The sequence below is a fragment of the Anopheles ziemanni genome, chromosome 3 (assembly GCF_943734765.1).
Source record: "Anopheles ziemanni chromosome 3, idAnoZiCoDA_A2_x.2, whole genome shotgun sequence".
Lineage (NCBI taxonomy): Eukaryota > Metazoa > Arthropoda > Insecta > Diptera > Culicidae > Anopheles > Anopheles ziemanni.
Window position 1 is genome coordinate 7,193,370 of NC_080706.1, and position 20,926 is coordinate 7,214,295.

Sequence of the window (20,926 nt, forward strand, 5' to 3'; positions counted from 1 at the left end):
GAGGTTCGGGATGGGTAATTAAAATAAATACCTAAACCTAATAACCTCTCACTGAAGCCTGAAGTACTACTACGGATCCTAGGAGTATGCAACAGTCGTTTAGTCGAAGTAGACACTTAAATGCTAGTATTCACAATGGTTGATTGGTTGGTAGGTTGCGGTTGGTTGGTAGCTGGCGCCCCGCTGGGCATCGCCGACCGGTGCCGGTGCGTCTATCCGAGGTGCATCGCGCCCCCCATCAGGCTGGGATGGAAGTAGCCCATGTAGAGCTGGGCGCCGGGCGCACGCCCCAGCGCCGCCATCTTGATCTTCTCCAGCTCGGCCTCCTGCAGCCGCTTCGCCTTCGCCCGGCGGTTCTGGAACCAGATCTTCACCTGCGTCTCGGTGAGCCGCAACGACGAGCTGAACTCGGCCCGCTCCGCTATGCTGAGGTACTGCTTCTCGCGGAACTTCTTCTCGAGCGACAGCAGCTGCTGGGTGGTGAAGGGGGTGCGCGGCTTCCGGTTCGGTTTGTGCTTCCGGAGGTTGCACTTGATGCGCGGCGGTTCGTTATCTGCAATGGAGCGGAGAAATAAAGCGAAAACATTCGATTAGTAACGCACACTTCATGTAGTAAACACTCCTTAGCGCCTAAGACATCTGTTTCGTTGTTAGCCGTCACTCCAAGGGCCGTGGCGCTGAACAGTGTACTGAACCCTTTGCCCAAAATTCCTACACCGAACGCTCAGACCACCTGGACGGGAACGAGGCGGTACAACACCATCGCGTGCCAGTGGTACATCCATCGTACGGAAGCACCCTGCGAACATGTACTCCGACAACTTTCATCGAAAATAAAGTGCTCTCATCATTGCACCTCGTCCATCATTCCCAACGAAGTCCCCCGCTTAAATGTGCCGTGAGAAGCGTGAGTGTGTTTGTGTGCTTCCCTAAAGACACATTACAATATTTCAAGTGACAGTTAATGAAGTTGCCGAAGACAGCGAGCACCAAACACGCACTCGCACCCGAGACACCCGCCGAATCATCGAACTAATAAATTTCAAACACTTCCAACCGAGGGAAAGGGAGGTGGTCTGAAAACGGTCGACGGGGAGGGGGGAGAGCAGAAAAAACTCCAAAACCCAAACCATCGGTTCAAAGCGAAGCGAAGGAGAACTCCGTCCGTCGGTCGGAGATTTATTACGATTTTTAATTTTTCATTTTTATGAACACCGAATTCGAGGTTATGTTTGACATTTGTTTCCGAGGTGGAGTCGACTGGCGCGCTTGTCGAAGAGGGATGCACTCGCGGTAAAACGCTTGTCAGGGAGCTATTCAGTCTCATTAGTTAGGAATGGTTTTCCAAGAGCAAAAGGAGGATGGATGGAAAAGAATTCCTCCTCCTCCTCAGCCTTCCTTCCCGCCTCAGTGCCCGTGCGAGTGCTACCCGGTGCCGGCAACTTCAAGCAGTGACAGCGATATGTTTATTTTTAAAATAAGACAACAGAAGCCGTCCTCGAAACGGAACGGAAGCGAACGCGAACGGCATGCCAGAGGAAGAAGCGAACCGCGCGGGAATGCGGGAGCCTGAAACCTGCGCGCGAGTTTACTAATAGACTATTAGGGGCAGCCGCGCCAGGAATCGATACCCCCGCCGGGATGGTGGAAGGAACCCTTTTGCCCGGAAAGTTAATTGATAGGAACACAGCCCGCGCGAGTCAAGAGGGCGCAGCGAGGCGCAAACAGTCGAGTGGCGTGCGGGTAAGTGACACAGTAAATTATAACCTCAATCAGCGTTAATTGACGACGATCGATGCCGCTGGAATCGGCGGACTGCGCTCTCGAGCCGAACGGATCTGTGTGTACCGTCGCTCTTTGTCGTCGGAAGCAAACCGCGAGGATCTGTTGTCTGTTGCCGGCGCAAGGGTATTGTTGTCATTCGAACCCCCGTTCCCTTTCACACCGGATGCGAGCACTCGGTTCGCCGTGCGCCCGAAACGTAGGCTAAACAAACACACGGAAGCGACGAAACCGCATTGGAACAACGGAAAGGGAAGTCAAACCAATCACTCCGGGGGTGGCGGTTGAGGGTACAAGTAAATTTTTCAATTAACATCGGTCACATTCTACCCCTCCAGGCCCGTTGACTTCCTCTTCGGGCGGTACAAAATGCTAATATGCCACAAGAAAAGCCTCCCTGTGGAACTGAATACATACACACAACACAGGGCGTCCTTTTTAACGATCGCCTCGAGCTGGCTCCCGGTTTTAGGCCACACCCCGTCAAACCCCTGCGATTGTTTGTATGTGTGTTTATGTTCTTCGAGACCGTAGGCAACCGAGGGTGGACATGCTTTATGTTGTTTTCCGAGTTCCGAGCAAAAGAACCACGGAAAACAATTCCCAACCCATTCCGGAGGGTTCACGTTTCGGGGTTGGCTGCGCCCGGGGGCATCGGAAGTTATGGAACGCTACTTGCCCGTTTCCGTTTGTGGGCAGAGGTGGCGAAGCAGTAAATAAACGCTGAACTCCCCCCCCCCCCCTTCCCCCCTTCCCCACCAAGACCTACGAGGCTCGTGTACTGATAATATTCCGCCCGGTTTCGTTCGGCGGAGAAAAGAAAATATAAGAATATAAAACACAACCGCATCGCGGCGAACTACATCGATTCCGCGCATTCCGCCCGGTGTCGCTCGACCGGAACGGTTTCACTGATACCACCCCAGCCCCGTGCCCCACCGTTGCACTGACTTTTCCTTGCGTTTGCCTCCGGTTTTGCGCAATCGGTACCTTTCCTTTCCGCGCAAACGGTGTGAATTGCAGTTTAATAAATTAATTTCCTACCGACACACGGTGTATGCAAACTCTCTGGGCCATCCGGCCGGGGCGTTGTGTGTGCTCGAAACCTCGCTGCACCCGCATGTGGTGGTGCCCATTTCGATGTTCTACAACCTGGGTTGCAATTTGCAATGCAATTGCAAGGAAAGGCGTACAAGAAAAATAAAAAAAAAAACAGCTGAAGTGGACGAAGGCAGTGATGGTATTCCAAGGGCACCACGCCTGAGACAAAGTACCCCCGCGGGGGTGAGGCGACGTAAAGGGTGCTGTGTGAATGCCTGTCTCTCTGTATATGTGTGTGTGTGTGTGGGTTTGTGCGCGCGAAAACCTTGCCTTGCTTTTACTAATTTGTTTTGCACGAGAGAGCGAATCGATTAGTTCGGGTTCAGGTTCAAATGCGATTTCTTTTTGCATTCGCAAGCTCTGTCTTCTTGCATGTATTTTTTTCTTACTTCTACTTCTTCTTCCTTGCCTTTACTTGCGCGTCCTTAGGGCGTCGGGTTGCAGCCGCGATGAGTTTTATGATGAAGGCATTCGCGGCCCTGCACCGAAGGCGTCGAGTTCCGAGCGTCGATGGAAAATTTGCATTCCATTAGCGTCGATTAGCCCGTCGGTGTTGAGAGCGATCGAACGGAGGATCTAATCGCGATCGTAAACACCCATCAGCACACACAAAAACACACACACACACTTCGATCCATGTCAATGGGTTTTGGAATCTCTGTTGATCCTTCTCGGAAGCGGATGACACGGTCCGTTCCCACAGCCTTGTAGAAGGCTCGCTTTCGCTGGAGTTAATGAAGCAAAATTTATATGTCATCCTGCGCGCGGCAAGGGTTTTGTGGTGTGTTTAATTTTGCCAACGAGTAAAATGGTCACAAAAATTGTTCGAATACCTCGCGAGCGAACACAAAAGGGTACACGATGAACCGATCCCCATAATGTCTGGCTGATCCCGCCCAAACACCACCTCCGGCCGTGTCAGTCAGACATTACTTATCTAAATTGCTAATGTTCGCTTGATCAACGATCCGCCCCAATGACACTCCCCTCACTCTCACTCTCTCTTTCTCTCGCCACCCCTCATGCTCCAACACCAAATAACGAGCAATTCATTAGCTGCAATCAAATCAATTTGCTGCTGCGCGTTTCACAGTGCAATGGATGCCGTGACGAATTCCGACCCCTCGCTGCACCTCTCCCCCCACATCACTCACCCCCCGGGCACGATCGCAATGCCGTCGTCGGCCGGCCAAACCGAAACGCTTTGTGTCGCGCACATGGTTTGCGAAATGCTGCGAATAGGCGAAATCCGCCCGACAAATCCATCCCTCCGCCGCGGGGAGTTTGACAAATGGTAATAAGATAATCTCGGCCCGATGTGATCCTCCCCTCGGGCACTACCACCCCTCCCAGCATACCACCCACATTCCTCTTTCGTACGGCGATAAATTTCTTCAACTTCCGTTGCGTTTTCCCCCGAGCGACCGGCGGCACGCACAACACACACACACACACCCAAAAGTACAACGCGACAATCAGCTTGCAAACAACGGATCAAATGCCTTTCGCAAGGCGAAGGGTATGGCAAACACCCCGCTCCGCCTTCCTTCCATCCCAGGTCCTGAAGAACCGTGTGGAATGCGTACGTGGCCGTACACTTCTTTTGATGTCGACGGCGGCAAAAAAGGGACAAAACTGGGAAGATGGCCAAAACCAACCGATCGACCCGGTGGGGGGTGGTGGTGAGAGGGGAGAGAAACATTCCGCCAAACAGCTAGCCAAATGTCGCGAAATAAAAAAAACTTACACTCACACACAACCTCCAAGCGCTCAATCAGACGCAACGGAATGCGTTAAATGTAGCGATCTTTTTCTCTGGTTCGAACCGCGTGAGTCGGAAAATTCGCCACCAGTTTCGGGGAAATGGGATCGCCGTGTTTCATCGAGTGCGAATGTTGCACATTTTAATTTGATTCTAATTGAAACCACATTTCCTTCACCCGACAATCCCGGTCGGTTTAAATCGATCCCCGCACGGGAAAACTTCCGGTCGCTGCAAGAAAATGTTTATTTATTTCGTCCACGTTCTTTTGTGGACGTCGCTCTTCTGTCGAACGAAATAAATCGAACTTCGGCTTTCTCTTTTGTTTGATGCTCCGATCCCGATAACGCCAACCGATAACCTCTGGCCGAAATTTTCATTCCCAACCCGACCCACGGATCCGGACCCGGAAACTGGGCCAATAAATCCTCGCCAACAAAACGCCCTCTAATGACTCTCCCTCTCCCTCTGCACCTCCCGGTGTTTGCTGTCGGGTCGTAAACTAATCCAGTTTATTTGATGTTGTTTTACGCGGCGAAAGGTTAGCTTTTGCTTCCTTTTTTGGAGCGGGGTTTTCTAGCCAAAAATGGAGAGGCTTTAGGGTAGCTCTTGACGGTAGGAAAAATGCGTCGCAAACCGCAAAACTCCCCTCCCCACTCTCAGAATGAGATTAGAAAAAATGTCCCCAAGCGTTGTAGGCTTCGGAAACAAAAGTTTATGAAGCCGACCAGCTTAGGAGACATTTTGCTGCCCCGAGGATCCTGTCGGGTTCCATAAAAAGTGAGGAAAAAGGCTTAAAGCTCCCGACCATATGCGTTGGCGATGGCGTCCGTGCCTTTTATTTACGCCTCCGGAAAAGGGTTCACCGAAAAGGGTCGCCCATCTGGTTTCGTTCTCCGGATTCCGGGAAGCGGCGTTGAGCACAGTGACGCGAAAGGGGAAAAATGTGGTTGCGTGTATTTAGTGTTTTTAAGGTCGCTTTTGTTTCATGACCCCCGGGTGCCGGATGGCATTAAAACGAAACACTGTTAAAGGATTCCGGCAAAGGGCCCGATGCAGCCCGTTTATCTGCTGTCGATCGGGTGAAGAAAGGATTAATTAACACCGCACCAGCGGGAGACACATTGCTACTTAGAACTTTGGGCCGGGCATTTTGACAAGGGCCGAAATGTGGTACCTAATTGAATTAAATAGCGTCGTTTCGATCTTCACCATCACACTTTTATGGCAAACGGTTGCCCGTGAAGTATTTGATAGGTTTTCTTGTCAGTGTTACTAAATCGATTTAAAACAGATGGTTTTCTTTCACTAACTTTATGACACTTTAAACTACTGGATTTATGAGTAAAATGACTCGTGCATATGACACACCATTGAGCTGAAATAGTTGATCGACAGAGAGGTAATGACTCCTCAGCTTTCTGCTCCCAAATGGAAATGAAGACGAAAAAACTACGAACGCAGAATGCATCGTGCAGCGGAGAGAGGGGTAGAAAAAACCTTCAACCAGCTAATACTGTCCCCCGGCAAGGCGACGAAGATTTTTGCAATTAATTAGCCACCATTTGCATACAACCACTAATTGGCTTGAACTGGCCGCAACGCGACTTGCAAAACACGCCTGCCGACGAAGAAACACGCTGGTATTCGCATTCGCTTTGGTGGAGTTCCCGTGTGTGTTAAATGAAATTTTAAATTTCAAATTAAATTTTCCCTCGGCCACAGTAGCCGCCGGCCGGAGCTGGGCCGTTGTTTATTGGAAATTACTCCAGTCCGGTTGGACGGATCGAAAGTTTGTCCGGCACAAACAACGCCATCGAACAACATCACATTTACGTAAAGCAATAAAAAAGCCGGGAACATCTCCGGTGGCTGCAAGTGGACCGATTTAAGATAGCAATAAATGCGATCCTATCGGACCTAGAACGGTTCGGCGCCGTGTAACACGAGCCTCCGATGTGGTCCTCCCCCTCCACACAGGACGAAGGAAGAAACAAAGCCGGGCGCCTGCGTCGGGAGGCTAAAAAGTTAATGGACTAATTAAATCAATTACACCTGTGATAAACCATTTTAATGGCTCAATATAATTTATAAGCGCGTAATTTATTTCGCCCCAGCTCCTTGCCGGGTGTCCTTGTTGACTTTGTCCACGCACATACACACACACACACACGCAAACGCAATGGGTCCTTATCGCAAATGTCACATTTTGCGCGCCACTGCCACCGGTATTGGAACCTCGCCGTAGCTGCTCGGGAATGGAAATGTGCCTTTTATGCCCATTTGGAACGGCCTTTTTTTTCCTCGTTCGGGTGCGCTTTTCCTTTCGTTTACTCGTGGATAATCCGCTGCACCGCCTGCCAGCCCGCCTCCGGGTGTTCCGGAGGTATCGTTTAAGATAAGATAAGCGCGCAAAGGAAGCGAAGGGCAAGCTGCAAACGCAACCAGAAGGCACACTAATTATCGTCGCTTTGCACTTGTCCCTCGTAGCGTTGCCTGCCGAAAGGCTCGTTTGTATTTGTTTGCCTTTTTCTTCCGGACGTCCACCTTTCCCTTTACCTCGGGACAACGGTTTGGGCTTCAATCTTAATCGGCCGAAGCATCGAACGAACGCGAGCCCGAGGCCGGAGGAAGGCGTTATTAATTGGTCGCGATTATGGAGCCGATTAAAATTTATTGCCAAAATTAGCGATTGACACGCAAATTTTCGTACACCCGGTGAGCTTGCAGGCGGCCGGTTCCCAATGCCGGCGTCGAACATGGCGCGATGTTGTGCGCGAATTATTCAAACATTAGCGTCGGCCGCCAGAAAGCCGATCTTCGGGAGAAAAGACGCAAGGTGGAAAGAATTTCCATAATTTCAGCTAAAATGGCCTTTCGCTTTCGAGGAGAAAATGATAGAAGAGTTCGTATTACAACTGTCTCTCCCTCTTTTCTTCTTTCCCCGAAAACGAGCCGTGCTAGGCCACGGGAAATAGAAAATGATTGAAATAAATTTTCATTCCAACGCACACCAGACCACGCGGTTCCGTACGCACCCGAGGGCGAGAGTGTGTGATTGTTATTAATTTATTTAAATTCCAGTTCCGGTCCACAATTGATGCTCATGTGGTCCACCCAAGCATCCGAGGCGTCCGTTTCGGAGTCAATCTGCCAAAATGGTGGTTCCCGTTTGCCTTTCCCGTCTTTCCAACGGGGGTCCCAACGGCGAAAGCACGGGGAATGTGGATGGGCCATTGCATATTGGCATTGATTGCATTGTGAGCGTGTGCCCCAATCAACACCAACTAGACCCGCCCCTTCCGATGGAAGTAATAAAGTTATTAATTCCTAGCACCCCTTTTTTTCCTTTTCAACCCAAAGACATCCCCCGTTCACGGGTCATTGGCCACGGAATGTCCGTACTTCCGCATCCGAGTGCATCAGTTTTAAAAGAAAAGAACTTGAAGAAAGCCCTACTGCTGGTTGTTTTCATCAGCTCCAATAAATTGAATTTTCCCTTTCCGTGTGTTCTTCGTCGAGTTCCTTTTTCTTATCGTTCCTTACTGGCGAACCAAAGTTGAAAGCAAAGAAAGCGAAAACGGAAGAGAAGTGAAGAAAAGCTAAACGAAAACAAAACGCAACATCTAGGGATAAATGGGATCGGACGATGGGATACGACGATAGCGTCATCGAGTTCACGGAATTAATTACAGTCGCTCCCTGATGGCGATGACGTTGGATCAGAGGCTTCTGATGATGATGATGATGAGGATCATGTCCATCTGGATCACGCTCGTAGGAGAAGGCTTTGTCTAGCTCGATGTTAACAAAATTAAGCCTAGTAATCTTTAAAAAGGATTGTTGGATTTAGTTATGGAAAAAAATGTCCACCTTATACTTTTGCTTCACAAAAACAAATTCAATTCGATTCTCCAGTCGAAGAATGAATCATTCAAGCAATTTAGAATGATAATTTGTTTCCCAACACCCTTGTTGATACCACATGTTGCTTTTTTTTCAGAAAAATATAATTTACATTTTTAATCACGTTTTTTCAACAATTGTTTCAGAAGACCACCAAAATTATCTTCGGAGCTAGTCGTCCAAATCACCTAACATAGCGCAGGAACAGAGAAAAAAATTAACGCTAGAAGCACCGAACGAATTAAGAACGAACCGCCGAGTATAAATATTTCATTTTGGCTCCGAATTTTAATCACTCCAAACGGATCAGAAACGATAATAGAACACAGACGCGAAGCCGCGTGTTTGGAATGCTCTTTTCATTTTGTTCCGAAACGCAGCTGGATTATGGGATGATTTACGGTACGGCGGGCAGCGAGAGGGACGATTCTTATCGGCCGGTAAATGCTAGTTTTGTAATTCCATTCTCACCAAAACGGTGGCAATGGAAGGGAACGGTTTGGAAAAGCGACCAAAGCGGAGCAAGATAAAACCGCGAACCATACAGAAAAACAAACACAGTATCGACGTGTTTAGACGGTGCTGGTCGGCACCTGCGTGAGAAAAGCGACCACCGGGTCGGGCTTTCCCGGCCGAGATTAGAACAACAAACCCTGAAAACCCCGAGCACAAGGCCGCGGATAGGAAATTAATTTTCAAATCATCACGATGGTGCAAGAGCCAAACCCAACCGGCCGACTCAGCGCGGAACAATCCCTTTTTGGCGAGCGCCAAATTCGCCGTTACGTAAAACAAATCTAAATTAACAGCTTCATTAGCAACGTCGGATGCGCGCAAATATCGTCGTTCCGTCGAGGCAGCTCATCCCGTTCGTTGGCAATCCTCGTGCCCGAGGGCCCGTGGGGCGCAACATGACGTTCCGCTAGCGATCGTGAATGGTGCGAGCACGAGTGCCGAAGGTAGTCGTTTTTCGAAATGCCAACCACACGTGAACCCTTCGGTGCACGGTGCCTGTTTGTCAAAGTGAGTTAAAATTGATGAATATGTGCCTCGTAAACAGCGTTCGGTCAAGCCAATTAGAATGGAAATCATTCCACTCCGAACATAGCAATAACTCCGTACCGTATCTATCCACGCAAGGGTTAATGGTCGTCTCACAACGGAACGCATGCCAGCGTCGTTATGGATTGAAATTTATTCATCTCATTTGCGCCCGGCTTCGGGTGCCCGTTCCTAATGATGGTTGTCATTTTATGGCTCACCTCCAGCCGAGTCCACAAGCCACACTTCCCTCCGGGAATGCTCGCTGGTGTTTAATTGTTTTCAGGAAAATTGCATTTTCTGCCCCCTCCCCCTCCGGACGATCCCGAAAAGCGGTGCATCTGCAACGCCGACCACTCAATTACGCGCAACATTTTCGCGGAACTGACACAAAACCCCTCTCGCCAAAATGCAATATGTCATTCGCTCCGGTTGACAATTTTCTCCGCTGCTTTTTCTTTTCTCCTTCCTCTTATGTTTGTCTACATTTTGCTGCAATGGCGGGGAATTGGTGCAAGATTCTTGGAATGGTTCGACGCACAGCGGCATTTGCATCGACGTCGCGTTTTATGGCGACTTTTGTCACGTCCCGCAGGCAGGATATTTGAATGCACCCAGAATGTCAGCCTTCTCACCAAAGGCACAAAAAAGCAAAAACTAAATAAACACACGGATGCGGCTTGTTTTCGGGTTCGTGTTCCAAACTTGTTTCCGGTTGCCCCATTCGGTATGCAAGGGTGGCGATCCGGACCACGCGCACATAAAATGGCAAAATTATTGGATGAATTAGCAACCGTAGAACGGAACGAAACGAGTCCGGAATGTATTGCATGTTGTTTCTGCCGGTGGACAAATTAAGTCGTACTCGAATGGTAACGGCCGGAAAGGGGCTTGGGTCGGAAAATCCACCCTCAATTCACCGCCAGTCCGTTCGTTAGCGACTTCTCTGCCGCGCTTCCGGTCAACTTCTGGAGCCCGCCTCCAGAAAAGAACATGATCGAATTTCTTTAATCATATTCCATACTACACTGCCTTCCCCCCGCGAACCAAAAGAGGAATGGCGGCCACAGATGAAGGAAAAACTTTCCAACCTTTGGCTTCCCTTTCGATCGGTTGGAATTTGTTCGCGGAAATCACTCGTTTCCACGTTTCGGATTTGCATTTCAAATTCTTCCCCACCGCCGAGCCATGCGAGCCTTTTCTTTCGCGCAGGCCATGGAAAGGATTCTTCGGGACTTCCAACTCACAAACACAACCACAATCCAGCACGAACAACAATAGTCTTGTTCGCCGTAAACCCCCTCCGGTCAGCTAGAAAGTAAAGCCAAACGGTGAGGAAAATTTGCAATCTCAATCGATCGCCCTCACTACTCCCGTTCCCCACGCGTTTGCCATCCCCTTTTCCACCGACCTTCCGGTCAAGGATCGTTCACAATCAAATCATAAACCATTTCCCCGCCATTGGCGTACCTCCCGGGTCGGCGTAGAACAATGGCGTTGTAAATTATTTTTCAATGCATCCGACGGTGGCGAAGGCACAAAAGCACATCCAGACGCAAGACACCGTTCGATGGTGGACCCCGATCTTCGGTTGACCTTCGGGTGAAGTTAATAGAAATGTTCGAAAGCGACAGTGCGCTGCCATGTTGGCCACCTCCACCGGGATCCTCCTCCCGAACGCGAACACTTCATAATTAGTGTCTATTGTTAAACCGGCCGTTTTCTTGGCCAGCAAAACCTCGCGATAGATATTGATCCCGAGAGTGATTGGCGGTTAATCGTTCCAACAACTTAGCCGCGTACTTACTGAGGGAGGCAATTCAATTTATTTTCTTGCGCCTTTTCGTTGCCTTGAAAAGGAACCGTACTAGAAACGGTTTTTGGACTCCCAAATAAGGAAGTGTAAATGCGATCCAAATAGCCGAAAATGGAAGCGAGTGATTGTGGAGTAAGAAAAGCAAAAAGAGGCACAAACTACTCGACTCCCGTCAAAACCCCACTCCGACTAGGTTTTTGTTGATTTCGAGTGGAATTAATATTAATTAGTGAAGTGAAATTACAATAAATAATAAAAAAGCTCTCCGCGTAAACGTAAAACGCCCGGCTAGGGGTCACTAAGCAGTCGATTAAGTACAGAGTGAGGGAAAACACACAAACACACACACTCACACACACATCATCATCAAGCCAACGCCAGTCTCGATGGGTTCGCGTGTTGGGAATCTATTATCAAATCCTCCCGTTCCCTCCCTTTCCCACCCGCGGCCATTTTTTCCCTGGTCCGTTTACGTCTCTTCCGGTACTAATTCATCCCCTGTCGACGCCATGGGCTGCCGCCATGCCGCTTTCGGGCTGGTGAAGTGATTTAAAATTATTATTACATTAATTTGATACTTGTTTATAATAAAAGCGAACATGGAAAAGTATTGTTGTTAATTTATTTGTTATTGTAATTTTCACTGCCCAACCCATGGCAGCCTGGACTGGAACGGGAGACGGCCTAATTTGCCCCAAACCCGCGGAGGGGGGCGAAGAAGACGGGTGATGGAAACCCGTTGCTACATTAACACTCATTTCATCCGAATGCCACCAAAAAAACGAAGGTAGAAGGAGATGCAAAAGAAAAGAAGAACGCCGTGTATTAGCCGCGGATTAAAGCCCATGTCCTCAAGGGAATAAAACAAGAGAGAGAAAGAAAAGGAGAGAAAAAAACTTGAGAAAGAAGGTTGAAGACAAGGCTTCAGGTACCTCCGACAAGGCGATGTTATGCGATCTCTCAAGACTCATTAGCGATCGGACGTCGGCCCTCGCCGCAGCCAGAAGCTCATCATTCGCGAGGATCGTGTGTCTCCTTCGCGTTTGCACTGTTTTGCACCTCGCATTTTTTTCATCTCTCGTTCTTTCTTACTTCTTGCAACTGCAACTGCAACTGCAAGCGTGCGATGAGCGAAAACGGCACTCGTAAAAGTGTTTTAATTTGTTTCCAACTGTTGGCACTGCAGCGCGCCACGGATATATTTTCGGGCCCCGTCAACGGCGTCGGGCGCAGCTACCGGGTTGTGTCCCCGGTCCCAGTGTTAGCCCGGGGGGCCATCGAATGGGGTATGCGGGTCCGGTTTGGTCCGTTCTTTGTTTTCATACTGCATTTCGTGCGACGCAAACGCAACACGCCGCATTGCATGCGATGCACAAACCGAAATCCGGTAGTTGCTGATTGCTGATAATCACGACATGTCGCCTGAAGTTTCATTTCACTTCACACAGCCGTCGGAGAAAACTGCTGGTGCAAAGAAAAATGGCTACCCGCATCCGTCCCTCGTCCCGGTGGAGGCATTCCGGATTGGAGTTCGAGCGAACCGAGCGAGATGATCTTACCGAACCTCCCGAGATGATCATCCCACCGGCCAAACCCCGGGTGACTGGAAGCCTTGCTTTTTCGTGAAGAACCATTCGCCGTTAACGGATTTACGACGGGAACGAATGGAGTCCGCTACCGGGAATGCACCTTTTATTTCTGCGCCGTACACGTTGATTATCATTTTCGTTTTCATAAACGCTGTTCTTAATTTGTATCCCCGATGAGCGGTAATGACGGACGAATGAATGAACGAGTGACTTAATGAATGAATAAAAATATTAGATTCATATCTTCATGTTTTTTTTTTGTTTTCAACACAAAACGCACCATTTTTCGGAACATCGCCATTTCACATGTAACAACACTTGGGAAATAGTTCCACAAATTTACAACCATTGTGCGTTCACACACCCGCCGTTCTTTTCCTTCCAACTGTTCCAGAATAAATACGCTCCGGGTGGCAGCTACACTTTGCTTTATCAACCGAAATGGTTTACATACTTTCTCTAAGCAAATGTTAAATTATGCAATAAAACAAAACCAACACACCAGGCAAAAACTAAAACAAACATGTACAACCCTTCACGCGCTCGGGGAGCAAATTAATTCCAGCCTAGGGCAATTGGGGCGGGAGTGTGTGAGTGTGAGTTTCGGCTGGTTGTTTTTCCTAGTTCGTTTTTTCATTCGTTTTTCTCCTCCTGTTTGCCAGAAATTAACCAACGGAACAACAGTTGACATAAAAATATATCAAAAAGGCGCCACACGGGCTAATTAAAACACTTATCAAATTTTCACCCCTGCAGCACCCCACCAAATACTCCCTTTAGTTGACCCGAGGAACTTGCGGCGTGTGTGTGTTTTTGTGGCTTTCTTTCTTTCAGCTGGTGCCAGTACCGGAACCCGAAAGCTACCGAAGTGGCCCGTCCGTTTTGATATTCAGCTTCCAGCATTTAGATCGCGCGCTTGTTTCCCTAATGACTTAATTTCCGCAACCCCAATGTCCCAAACTACGTGCATAGGAGGGAACAGGAAAGGAGGTACACATAGGGACAGGAGGCAAAACGCCTTAGAGCCAAAAACGCACAAGCCATCGCGGGCCCCGAAAGATGGCGTCAATGGGTTGTCAAAATTTAATTCCGAAAACACTCCTGCCGGGACGGCAGCGACCCCGGAGGCAGCGGAAAAACAGTATGACTAATTACACACTCAACCGGCGCAGACGTGGTGAAGGGCGGACGCCCTGAGGGGAGGGCAAGAATCGTCGCCCGGAAGAAACAAACGACTACAACTCGATTTAGGCCGGGCGCGAGCTAACTCGCCGTTGATCTTAACGCGATCACAAAATGGCGCTTAAGGTGAAGGGAGCTGGGGGGCGCGAAGCAGAGAAAAGCAAAAAGGTGGAAACGAAGCAAGAGAAGCTTCAGACAATCAACCTCACGATCACGAGTACCGGCTGCCTGGTGGAAGGGGAGAAGCTAGATTAATTAAATTATAGAATTTAAACGGTGAAATTATGTTAATAGTAGCATAGACGGTTTTTTTTATGTAGTTCGTTCTCAATTTTTCTACTATCCTCGGTTTCGTTGATGGTTTTTCGAGCTTCCTGTTCGTATTTCTTTGCCTCGGAGACGAGAAAACGAAAGACAAGCGCAAACCACGCCGGGAATAGAAAGATCGTCTTTGGAACCCCCAAAACTAACAACAACGCCACAAAAAAAGCCTCCAAGAAAGGAAACAACGAAAACAAGACACAAAAAGCGACCGGGCTGGTGTGTAAACTAATTACAAGTTAATTAACCGACCATCACCGAAGCCACCGGTTTCACTTCCTGTTCGGGCTTTTCTTCCGCCCAGGTTTGATCTAGCTTACTTAATTTTTTTGTTTTTGTTTTCCAAGGCTTCATCGAGGCTCTCGCTTTCTCTCACGCCTCGTTCCCTGAAAACGAGAGCATCTTCAAGATCGGCAGCGAGATGAAAATAAAGTCATGAAGTCACTCGAATCGGGTCCCCGTCACCCCCGTCACCCTGGTTTGCTTGTGTTTTACTTTATTTACTTTATGTTAGCCTTTTACCTGTTTTTCCCTCCCCTTCCGTGATGGTTTGTTTTTCCCACGGAAGGTAGCAATCTTCCGATTTGTTCTATCCCAAGGATCTTCGGGGCGCGATCCGATCCCCGCCGGCGAGATGTATCTTAAATCTATTAATTAGTCTTTCTTATCGGTCTCTTTTTCCACCTTTCCTTTTCCTTTGCTATCGTTCTTTCTCTCACCCTGGGACCTCTTGATCTCGGCAGTGTCGGTGATGGTGGTGGTGGTGGTGGTGGTGGTGGTGGTGGTGGTTGCTACCAGATGAGGCAGAGCCTCCGGAGGCATTAAAAAACACCCAGTGCGTGGCCGGCAGGTCCAGACCGAGCCTAATTAATTGTTTTCTTGCCTCCGTTCTTGGCCCAGGCCGGTCGGCAGGCTTTAACTTCCCGAGGAGGCTTGCGACTTCCCGGGCCCCAGATTCCGGGAAGTGGACAAAGTCAAAAGCCGGTCAGAGGGTGCTCTGCTTTAAGAGAGAGCACCCAAGTAACCAATAAGGAAAAGCAGGAAGGAAAAGAAGCGTCCGACCGGGCTCGGAGCCAAAACATTCCTTCCGAAATTCTCGCCGGCTCCGCGCCTTTTCGGAATCAGATTCAGGGCTCCGGATCGGGGCTGACCCGATAAAATATGTTTATATCTTTTCCGACCGATCGTTTGTCATCTGCGCTTGATGACGTTTATCCAACGCCGCCGCCCCGTCCCTTCACTGCGTCCATAATTTGGTTTTATTTCATGTTCCCGTTTTGGAAGCATCTTAGTTAGTTGTTCTTCTTCTTTGCCGTGGATCGGTTTCTGATCGATGATTTATTCCGACCAGTGGCTGCCATCGAGAGGACTCGAAATCGATCGTCAGCTCGAATAAACTACCAACGGGCATCCCCAAATCAACACTTTCGGTTGAGGGAAAATGTGTCCACCAAAGCCGCCTCATTAAAGCAAACTGTTTTCCGCTTTTTCTACCCAAGAGGCACTTGTTGTAGCTGTTGTAGATGAGTTATTTTTAGCTTCTTAAACACTTTCTTAAGCACCAGATTGTTCACAAAGCATCCGATCGCATGTGCGAAAAATCGACCGTGTAATTATTTGCGACAATCCAACCAACATTCTTACCGAATCGTCTTGGCAAGAACGACATCGTCGAAAACGAAAACTAAAGAATGCTAAATTTCCACGTAAAACAAAACCAACTGGTATCAATGGAGCGAAAAGTAACATTTATTTTTGACACACCGAAATCTGTTTCACACTAAACGAAAGCAGAAACCTTTCAGCATTTAGCAAACCCGTCGGTTTTTCTCGCTGACACTTTCTCGGAGTCACAAAAAACCTCCAACGTCGCGTCCTATTAGCCGCAACTTCGTCAACACATTTCGACTCATCTCCAGATTACGTGAATCTGCTGCTGGCCCGAAATCTTAACCACGCATGTGTGACTTCGCTCGCTTCTTTTCACATTTCATTCATTTCAACTCTTGTTAGGTTTTTTTGTTCGCTACACCCATCCCGCACGTTGCTTCGTTTTGGTGTGTGTATGTGTGTGTGTTTTTTTATATGTTCGTTTCCTCATTCTGCCTTTTTTCTCTGCGCACCCATCGTTGGGTCGTGCTGAAGATGAGTTAAATGTTCCTAATTTGTTACAGCTTTTCCCTCACGGAGCCCCCTTTAGCAAGCGCCTCGCAAGCGAAGTGCGATATCGATTTCAAATCGAGCCGCCGGGTTTTCGCTTCTCGACGGGATGTTCAGTTCTCCTTCCGTTCCATCGGAAGGCCCGAACAAAAGCAGTGGAGAAAAGGAGCAAGAAACGGCGTTAGCAAACAAATCCCGGTGATAATGACTGGTGGCAAAAGTTGCCGCAAAAGTTTCCTTCCTGTGACACTTTGCTTTCGCCTTTCTTGGTTCCCGTTTGTCTATGGTCCTTTTGCTGCCACTGTCTATGACTTTTAGCCACATGTTTTCGAGAGAACGAAACTTTACAAGGTCCCTTGCGATGGCCATTCGGTGAAGTAAAAATAGAAACGAACATATTGGCCGGGGCGGCAAAAAGAGGACAGCGCTTTGAAAGCTGATATGTCAAGTGCAAATGGTTTGTATGAATGTTTGCTTGCTTGCAACTGACGACTTGCTGACAAATTGTGAAAGAAAGCATGCCAAGGGTACACCATTCGTTTCTTACAACAGTTTAGAAGGATTTTCCTACAAATTATCAACAAACTGATAAGTTTTGCGTCGTCATTTCGGTAGCCGGGCCGACGAAAACTGGGTATGTGCTTCGACGGGAAGAAATTCGAAATTCGGCGCCACAATTAACCTTCTAACCTTGCGTTAAAGACCCCATCGAAGGCACGCAGTTATCGTCTAAAACCAAATTAATCTTTAACCTCAACCCACCACATCGCCAGCCGGCCTCTCCGTTGGTTGGACCAACCCATGCTAGCGACTCATTTGCGCCTAATCGTCGCTGTGCCTAATTTCCAATGCGTCCAAAATCGGGTACACAAGTTCCGGTTGCGCATCCGATTAACCTCGCGTCCTCAAGGTACCAACTAACACTAGGCTGGAGTGATCGCGAAAGATGAACGACGAAAGCGCCGAGAGTGTGAACTTACCTCCACCGAGTTGGCCACCGCCGAAGCCCTGTCCCGGGAAGAGACCGGGCGGGCCGAAGGGAGGCATCTGGCGGGTGCCGGGCCAGGGCACTCCGCCCCAAGCGGCGGCCGCCGCTGCCAGCGCGCTGAACGGAGTCGGTCGGATTGGGACGTGGCCGGCGGCAGCAGCGAGTGCGGCTTGCGGGGATCCGTGCGGCATGCCGAGCGAGGAGGGTGAACCGGGTGAGCCTTTTCGACCACCGCCCGGTCGCCCGTCGCTTAGCTCGTGGTCGTGCTGGTCCATGTCCTCGATGTCGACGATCGAGTCCTCCTCCTCGTCATGGTTCGAGTCGTAGTCGTCCGACTCCAGCAGACTGTGGGGCGTATCGGCCCGGTCCGGTTCGCCGGCGTTCTGGAGGGAGGCGCCGTCGGGCTGGGAGCGAGGCGAGCAGGAGCTGGTGGTGTGCGAGGACAGGTTGGCGGGCAGCAGGTCGCTCGTGGAGCCAGGGGAGGTGCCGGGCAGGGAGGTGGTCGTGGTCGTGGTGGTTGAGGCCGTCATCGCCGGATGCAGGATGAGGGCACCGTGCGGCCCGTGCAGCAGATGGGGCGGCGTGCTGTGGGGGGTGTGCGTGTGCGAGTGCGTGTGCGTCGGGGTGGTGGTGGTGGTGATGGAGGCGGAGGAGGTGATGATGGCATGGTGCCCGAGGGGCGTCTTGGGCCGGGTGTCGGCCAGCAGCGACGCGACGCTGAAGTTGCTGATCCGGGAGTTGCTTTTCTGCTGCATGGGCACCGTCGGGCTGGTCATCGCCATTCGTACCGGAGTTACAGTCATTCCTGATGATTTTAGCATGAAGATCTACACCGAAGCACCAACACTACGGCAACGAGGAGACACTCTATCTCTCTCTTTTTCTCTTCCTCTCTTAAGCGACGGTTACACTGTACTGTCGTTGTTACGCCAAGCGAAATTAATAACTTCGACTTCACGCTTTTATCTTCGCAGTAATAATCCGCGTTGTTCGTTAGGGAAGAGTATTTGTCGGACTGGACGTCACGTAGCACATCACAGCACTGGCTGTTGCGGGCGTGTACCTTCACACTGTGAACTCCAACACACACCGGATGGCATCGCAACGGCGAAACCTTTGCAACAACTCGTTACGAAAGCACCGGGTGCTTATGAGCTTATCGAACTCGATCGAACTCGGATCGAGCGATTGATTTTGTTTTTTGACGTGTTGTTGACGGCACCGACAACAACAATAATACAACACTTTCACTGACAGCTGCAACAACAAGAGCTACAACAAAAACAACAACAACCCTATGCTGGAACACTATGGATTGCGGCACCTTCAGCGTGAACACATACCACCAATCACATCGATCTTCTCGGAGCCCGATCGCGCCGTTATCCGCTTTGAGTGTTTACGTTGCTTGTGTGTGAAACCGATCACAACTTTTGTTTTTTCAAAAACTTCCAAATTTTTCAAGGATTTAACACATCCAACGGAACGAGCTGATAAATTCCTTTCACTTGCTTAAACTGTTTGCTAAGACGTACTTTTACGCCTAAACCTCTGACTCTCTGACTCGATGATTTCCTAAAGATCGCTAGCCTGCGTGCGTGCGTGCGTGCGTGCGGACGTTTACGTTACGTGCGTTCGAGTCTGCGTCTGTCGGGAAACTAACCAATGTGGCATGCGAACCGCTGCTGCAGAACCCCCGGCGCACGGAAACTGGTTATTTTCTGTCCCTTCGAGACCCTCGCGCACCAACACCAACGGCGAGCTGTCAACCCCTGTGCGGAGGGTGTGTGTGCGTGCAATGGCTCCTTCGATTATATACCGTTGTAGGATGCGAAACCCAGCGAAGGCGTGGCTTGTGGGCTTCTGTTTGCATCGTACGTTCCTCTCTCACTCAAACAGTCATTCCTCCTCTCGCTCTCTCCGTCTACGTCGATATGGGGACCAATCACGATCGTATATAAGAGGTGGTTTGTGGGCACGGAGTGGTGAGGTTCCGGGGAGGGTGAAATGTTAGCTCCTTTCCGAACGGGGACGTACTGTCTGCCATCCTTCTTCGAGCGAAGAAGCTGTTATTCGCGATGTCGGTCTCGGGGGAGAAATGAAGTTGTTCATATTTTATTACACCTCCCCCTCCAACCCCACACTGGCCCCCTTCAACCCACAAGCAGGGGTATGTGTGTGCGTTCGATGGTTCGTATTTTCTGAACCGCCGTGCACATACTACTAACTTCAGAAGCGGAGGCAGCAGCTGCTAAATTCTATAAAAGCTGTCCTTTCTGACGGGGCCGCCATTCGCCACCCCGTTTTTTCCGCACCGCACCACTTCTCCTCCCTTCCACGGACAGCAGAAATTGTCTTCGCTCTTGTTCACTCGCACGTTCATTCTCTGCCTCCCAGCAGCAGCAGCAGCAACATTCCGAATCGTCCTTCCCATCCCCCGAGGGGCTATTCAATTTTCGTTCCATAATTTCTTATTTACTGTGTAATTAATTTTCGGACAAAACGGTCACCCGGTTCACACTCACTCGCTCTCTTTCGCTCGCCTGTCTTTGCTCTCCTTCGTTTTAGTGCTCAATTTCCCTCGGCTGAACTCCACCATCGACCGGTACGATATCTTTCCACCATTTTGTGTGAGTAATTTTTGGCTCGGTTCAGGGCTCATTTTATTCTGGTTAATTTTTAATGGGTTCACTCGCCCCACCTCCCCTTCCCCTCTTGTTCTGCCAGGGTCCTCGGTCCTCTGTCCGTTTTGGCAAGGATACAGTTCGGTTGACTTTCATTAGGCGTTTTTTTGCCGGTCTGCTCGGACAGTTTCTCCATCGTTCGTGGATTGAAGATGGGTTCGGGTAGCTTTGTATGTTTCTTCCTCCGAAAGGTTATAAAACCCTTTTGTGTTTGATTTTTTTTTGTCGGTTATACGACTGACATCAGATATACTTTAAGCGCAGAAAAAACGACCCACACCGGTAAGGACTTTGGATGTTTTTTTCTGCGTTTACTTCTTCGTGCTCTTCCGACCCGTACTCTGTCCTGTCTAATTAATCGCATTAACCAGATTCCCCCAATTGTTCGCCTCGATCTGGATTTGTCAACCCTTCACAATGGTCGTCCGGGCAAGGATACAACTCCGGGAAGTACAACAATCTCCCACTAATTAAGCCCACCCAGCACTGGCAAGCTTCCGGCAGCCAACGTAGGCAAATAATTCACAACACGGCCGAGAACGTACGTTCGCATGCAGCACGATGTCAAGTCGCTGGGATTAGCAAACGCAAAAC

The 20,926-nt window shown here is 49.5% G+C and overlaps 1 protein-coding gene across 1 annotated transcript; it reads right to left on the bottom strand.

Annotated features, from left to right (window-relative positions):
* Positions 1–212: 212 nt before the first annotated feature.
* On the bottom strand, positions 213–18,469 carry LOC131287970 (muscle segmentation homeobox). The gene is made up of 2 exons (XM_058317065.1): positions 17,641–18,469; positions 213–553 (listed from the first exon to the last, which is right to left on the bottom strand). Exons 1-2 carry the CDS (start codon positions 18,467–18,469, stop codon positions 213–215), a joined length of 1,170 nt encoding a protein of 389 aa, XP_058173048.1.
* Between the last annotated feature and the right edge of the window lie 2,457 nt (positions 18,470–20,926).

What these genes read in the sequence shown, in the direction of transcription:
- LOC131287970 (XM_058317065.1), bottom strand. Translation starts at nt 18,469, where the DNA reads ATGCTAAAATCATCAGGAATGACTGTAACTCCGGTACGAATGGCGATG. An exon ending in CGGTGGCCAACTCGGTGGAG is followed by an intron (nt 554 to 17,640) that starts GTAAGTTCACAC and finishes GCTCCATTGCAG; the next exon opens with ATAACGAACCGCCGCGCATC.